Here is a 6490-nt window from a genome sequence, read left to right as displayed (position 1 = left end):
ATTTTTGTGTCAAAGCCTAATTGAACAAGCTGAAGTTAGAAGCAGGTTGGCTACCATGTGCAGCTGCACTGGATTTTGCACTCTCCAGCTTTAGTAAATCAACTCCACAGTGACACTGTTAGTTAATGAGCCACATGATGGATGGTGATAAATATGGGTCTTTAAGTTAACAAAATAATTTACCTTATAGTCTTCCCTTTACAATTAAGTGATAAGTGTCAACATGGAAGCTAAGAGAGGAGCATTGAGACTATAAGGTGCCAACTAAGAAAAGAATGGTGCTCACATTTAACTCTTCATTGAGACCATCTGGGGACATGCTCTTTAACTTGAAGATGCAGTAGGTCTCTTTAGCACAGAATTCTTTGACATGTTCACCTTCAGGCATAGATGCCATAATGGCCTCAACCACATGTACACTAAGACAGCTATGGTCTTTCCCGTGAGGCAATACCTTAATAAAGTGAACTTAGGTAGACCACTCTCTACATTCCTTCAGTGTTCTCCAAAAAATGCCAGAGGGATTTGGTTGACAAATACACACGTTAAATGGTTGCGTTTTTTGCATGTGTACATGCCTTGGCAATTTTCTCTGTGTCATAGATCATAGACCTTTGTATAAGTTTAGAAATATATATGGAAGCCCTCTGTTACAAAGTTTTCAAGACTGATGACACTGACATGGTGAGGAAGATTGGTTAATAATAAACCCAAATGTGTGATCCTATAGGTGTCGGGGGAACCAGGACAGAGCAAAGTGAGACAAAAGAAAAAAAAATCCTGCTATAGGTGTTATGTACCTCTGAGTACTAAGTAAAATATCAAGCTTTCTGTTGTTGCATATGCCAAACATCAATACGATGCAAAGACCTATCACCCTATTAATGTATAAGAGTTGTAATTTGTGGAGTATAAGAGTTGGGATTTGTCTGCTGAAGAATATAAAAAAGGGTCAAAGAATGTTCATATTATTAGAATGCAGTCAGTGAAATCTGACCATGATTTGGGAGGTCTGTCAGTGTGGTACATTTCAGAACCATATAGCTACAGTATATTTTGCATCTATGTTTCCTTCAATGAAGCTGCAGTGTAATCAAACATGAAAGCCACAGCACTTCTAATTAGATGTCTTGTTACATGCATATCGGTGATCACAGTAACATAGCCTAAGCAATATGAAGATCTTTTCCCATGTAAGAATACACCAACAGTTCTGTATTTGGATGCATCTCTGAGTACACAAAGAACAAGTGACATACTGTACTTCCACCTATTATCCCAAAGTAGTGACTAAACCTGTTTTTTTATTTTTTTATTGTTATTATTATTTGTGATGAAATAAGAAGAATATTTTGAGAAGGTAATTATAGTGTAAAATAATATTTATGTGCTCTGGGTATAAATTATAAAATAGTATTGAAAAATAAAGTGCAATAGTGAAGTTATAGCTGCTTGAATCCATTGGTACATTTGAAAAGGGAAAATTGTATGATCTGAAAAATAAAAAAATAATATATGGATGTATTTCTCTGATCATGTCCCTCATTCTGAATTTTCCATGTCATCAGTTTCATGTGATCTGTAACTGATTGTCATGGTCGTAATACATTTACTGAAGTTCCACTTTAAAATGTCAAGATGGAAATTCACAGATCTCTACAACAAATATTTCTCCCTATATTATTTTTGGATGTTTCACAGCTTTCTGCTTGGCTTCAGCTTATTGACTTTCTATTTGGTGCTCAGTATTTCCAAATGAATGGATCTGACATGTATTCCACTCTAACTGAATGCTGGTAATGCGAATTGCTGCTCCCTGGCACTGTACATGTTAGCAAGCATTGTTTCTCACAATCTAATTGAAAGTGACACGTAGGCAAACTGGTAAAAGAGCATATTGGGCATATGCTTGTTAATGAGAACCTGCACCTTTGGGACAGGAAACTGAGATGAAAACTGAGAAATGAAAAGTGATCTCAACAACTAACATTGTCACTGAACATTCCTCAGTTTGTCTCCTGGGCTTCAGTTTAGCTGCTCATTGCGATATATGTGTCAATCTGTAACTTCCAGGTGATATGCTCCCAGTGGTGGCTGACAAATTGGCTGCCCTCTTATGACTTGGACACTTCTCATGCAAGGCTGACAATTGCTCATGTCCATCAGTTTTTTGAGAAGAAAAACAAAACAAGTATGGAATATTAATATTCTTCCTTATTTAGCGACTCCGTGGTACAAATGCTAAGCACTTTGTCATTCTTCTTGAAATAACTCTCATTTTACAAGGGCATTTAAAAAGAAAATAGTCTAGTAGTCATATTCTAATAAAATCATTAGGCGGATTAAAGTGTAGCCCAAGAACAAAAGATTTATGGATGAATGGGTTGGAGGGAGTAAGTATGAGGATTGTATTTACTGTATATAATTTATTTCCACAGTGGTTTTATTATAAAAAAATGGCACAGTATAATGTATAAGACTACACAAAATAAGATGTGGGGGCAACAAAGGATGATTAGCCATACATCTATCAAATGGCATAAGAAACCACTGCAGTTACAAATTAAGTTACATGTTATAAATTTAATACAAAAAATAAGAGAATAGCCAACATGGTCATACAACCAACATACAGTCTCTACTCCGCATTAGAGTCTGAAAATCAGACATGAAAGATGGAGCACCAATCAAAAACAAGTGAACAAAATTATTAAAACTGCAATAGGGTAAAAAGTATTGCTTTCATAATCTTGTAATGAGTGGGAAACATCAGATCCACTTGTATTACGTTCATTTAGTTTAGCCTTCAAAAAATTGCATACTTTATAGCAGCATTGTTTTCACAGAATCAACTGTAGGCAAGTTGGGGATGCAAAAGGGACAAAAAAAAAAAAAAAAAACACTAAACGGCAGTTCGTAATGTGCCAATTATCTTTCATTACTTTTTAAATAAAGTGTTTATAGTTTTATGCACAGCTTTTATGCACAGCTCACTGAATATGGAGAGAAGAAACTTATTTTAAGAAAATATACAGAAACATTTACACAGGTATGTATAATTTTCCCTCTGAAAAGGATCCCTCCAATAAATCAATGTGCACTGTCTCAGCCATATTAAGCTTAATCCAGTTAATACAGTACGTGCACGAACATAGGATTAAAGCCCAAAAACTTGCTAATTTTAACTCTTTAAATTAAAATGCTTTAACAGAAATGTTGCTACTTTGTAAACACACAAGAGACCAGGAAAAAAAAGCAAATATTCCATGTGCACATAACGAAAGCAGTGAAATCATCTTCGGTATCTTCCTCGGTCTCCCCGATCTCTGTCACGCATTCTCTCTCTGTCTCTGTCTCTATCGCGTTCACGACCTCTGTCTCTCCTGGTGTCCCGGGGCCTTTCTCGTTCACGTTCTCGCTCCCGCTCTCTAGGGCGGCTTCTTCGACCGCTGACAACAGCCTGTGTACGTCTCAGAAAATCATCCACCCTCATGTCATAGTCATGAACTCGTTTGTCCCGATATCGAGTGTCATGTTGACCTGGATGGTGACCTGAAAACTGTGGATGAGCTTGAGGAGGAGGAGCATGGTGCTGATAATATGGATGGTGAGGCGGCTGTTCCATGGCAGGGTATGGTGGCATTCCTTGCCATGGAGTAGGTGGTCCCATGTTATGAAATTCTCTCACATAATCGTTGTAGGATCCATTTAAAAATACATCCCTGCGAACTCCTGTAAATCTTCTGTCTACTTCTGGGAAACAAGGATCCTTAACAAACCCTGGTCTCTGGTGAAACTCTTGTGGATAGTCAACTCTTGGTTTCTTTCGGTTGTTATGAATATCATATTCTTCTGGTCGACGCCTTCCCACATCTCTTGTTGTCTCACGACGAGAAGGACGGCCTCGCGGTCGGGGCTGTGATTGCATTCTTCTCTTGTGTCTCATTTTGTGAATGACTTGATATAAGTCGATGCTTTCATCCGCTGGAAATAGAAGGCAAAGCTGGGTCCCGCATTCTGGTTCAATTTCCTGACCATCACGTCCAATCTTCACTGGCTTCATTTCATTCCATGCATTATTAAGATGAGCAGATTTAGTAAATGGAAGTTCTCGCCTGCAAATCCAATCTATCTTGAATACTCCACCAAGCATCTTTGCATTCATGCCTGCTGGAAGGACCCAGTGTATGGGTGATCCACCATGATGGGATTCAGAAGACAGCCGTGCAAATCCCTGAAATTTTCCACTTTCTCTAACAGAGAACACCAAAATAACACTCCGCGCAGATCTAAAAGCCGTGTTGAGCTTTTTCTCATTTACTGGTAAAGTTGACCAAACACCCTTTGCTTTAGCCAATGATACATTTTCATGATTGTTGCTTTTTATGAGGAAAAAACGTGCATCCTGCAGAATGTATCGAATTTTGTTGATTCGTTCTTTTCGAACATCACGAACGGAAGAGGGCAATTTTTCATGCTTCTTTGCTGAACCTGAAATGTCAGAGCCAGAACCGGAACGAATGGAGTCTGAGAATGAAGCAGAGTCAGATTCTGAGTCGCTGGCCTCACTACGGGTATCATAATCATTTCCTTCTCGTTGGTCTCTTTCGTGTTCTTGTTCATACTCTTCCTCCTCTTCCTCACCTTCCTCCTCTTCAGCTTCCTCCCCTTCATCCTCCTCTTCTTCCATTCCTTCATTGTCACTATTGTTTCCTTGTTCTTCATCAGAAGAATCGCTGCTACCACTGTCCCTCTCTGAACCGTATTCATCAGAGTTACCATCGGATGAGCGACTGGACCTGCTTGGTCGTCTGCTTGAATCAGGTCTTATTTTCTCAGATGACAGAACGGGACTGGCAGATTTGGGTCTCCTGTCAGTTTCTCGTTTCCTTATGCTGTTTTTTTCCTGTGACCCTTTATATGCTTCGCGTCCAGAGCTGCCAGAGGGATGAACTCTCCGATCACTTTCAGGTCTTCTGCTCCTGTCATGTCTAGAGAAGTCATCATTCTTGTATTCCGATACCGGCTTTCCTTTGGTGCTAACAACTCTCTTTGTGCCACTGGACAGCCTTTGTGGGGGAGGCCTTGCGATGTGGGAGGATTGTTTTTGCCTTTTAGTATCAGGAATTTCCATTCGATCGCTCTTTCTTTTGGACCCTTTCTTTTCATTAACATCCTGCTCACTTTCAGGGTTGTACAGCTCATCATCTTGATCGGGAGCCTCAGTTAAAATGTCATCCAAAACATTGACTTCACCATCTTTACTTGTCTCTCCTCTCTCTGGTTCCATCCTCCGTCCTTTGTTCCGCCGTCTGCTCCGGAGCGGGAGCACTCTGCTGTCCTTGCTGCTGGCGGATGTCAGAGTGTCCCCCCCGCCCCGCCGGGCGCCCCGCTCTTCTGCCGTGGCGAAGCGAATCCCGAGAAGGGAGACCAGTCCCGAGACCACAAAGTGAGCGACAATGCTCACCTACCTCTGTCTACACTTGCCAGCCTGCTCCTCGACCCTAGACAGGCGACCCAGTACTCTTCTCTTTCTTTCCCCTCACCCTATTCTCCGAACAAAATGGCGGAGCTCAGCTTCAGCCTCTTGCGACAACAACACCCTGCTCCCAGCGTGCACCGCTCTAACACGCCCCCCGGTGACGCCATCAGGTCCCCTACTGTATATAATTTATATTTGCTTGTAACAATTTGATTCTAGATGAAAGATTTGATCTAGAAAATGTTGCTCTGCAGTGGCGGCTGGTGAAGTTTTAGGATGGGGGTGTGCAAGACCACGCCCCTCCATGTTTGGCCACTCCCACTTCTCATAAGCCACACCCTGTTCCACTTGCTTCCACTCAAAGTGTCAGGAGTATACAGCTCAGCATCACAGGACAGAGTATACAGCCCCAGTATCACAGAAAATTACTTAGAACCCCCAAACATTATATATGTATATATATTTTTTGCAGAGAATCTAGAGAATAAAATGGCGATTGTTGCATTATTTTATATCACACAGTCTTTGTGCAGTGGTCTTTTTTGGGGAAAAATACACTTTCATGAATTTAAAGAAAAATAAACAGTAAAATTAGCCCAATTTTTTGGTATAATGTGAAAGATGATGTTTAAGCCGAGTAAATAGATACCTAACATGTCATACTTTGAAATTGCGCACACTGCGTAGGTATTTAGGAGGCGCAGCGCGACCCCGGATGTGAAACCACAAGCTGTCACAGCCGTGTGCCCACACTTACAATGTCGACGCCGGGGAGAGAACTGAGGGTTCAGGTGACCACATCGTTGCACCAAGGGACAGGTAAGTGTCTGTTTATTTAAAGCCAGAAGCTACACTTTTTGTAGCTGCTGACTTTTATTAACCACTTCAGCCCCGGACCATATTGCTGGTCAAAGACCAGAGCACTTTTTGCGATTTGGCACTGCGTCGCTTTAACTAACAATTGCGCAGTCGTGCGACGTGGCTCCCAAACAGAATTGGCGTCCTTTT

At 41.0% G+C, this 6490-nt stretch overlaps 1 protein-coding gene across 2 annotated transcripts; it reads right to left on the bottom strand.

Moving 5' to 3' along the window:
* Positions 1-2425: 2425 nt before the first annotated feature.
* Positions 2426-5604, bottom strand: LOC120926623 (YTH domain-containing protein 1-like). 2 transcript variants are annotated; one of them, XM_040336742.1, is made up of 2 exons: positions 4492-5604; positions 2426-4437 (listed from the first exon to the last, which is right to left on the bottom strand). In XM_040336742.1, the coding sequence occupies exons 1-2, from the start codon at positions 5288-5290 to the stop codon at positions 3293-3295; spliced, it is 1944 nt and encodes a 647-aa protein (XP_040192676.1). In that variant the 5' UTR covers positions 5291-5604; the 3' UTR covers positions 2426-3292. The 2 variants fall into 2 exon arrangements, with proteins under 2 accessions (XP_040192676.1, XP_040192675.1); XM_040336741.1 differs by having other exon boundaries at positions 2426-5604.
* Positions 5605-6490: the final 886 nt, after the last annotated feature.

Source organism: Rana temporaria, chromosome 2, assembly GCF_905171775.1.
Source record: "Rana temporaria chromosome 2, aRanTem1.1, whole genome shotgun sequence".
Taxonomy (NCBI): Eukaryota; Metazoa; Chordata; class Amphibia; order Anura; family Ranidae; genus Rana; species Rana temporaria.
The sequence above is the reverse complement of the archived record's forward strand: the minus strand, read 5'-3'. Positions and strand labels throughout refer to the sequence as shown.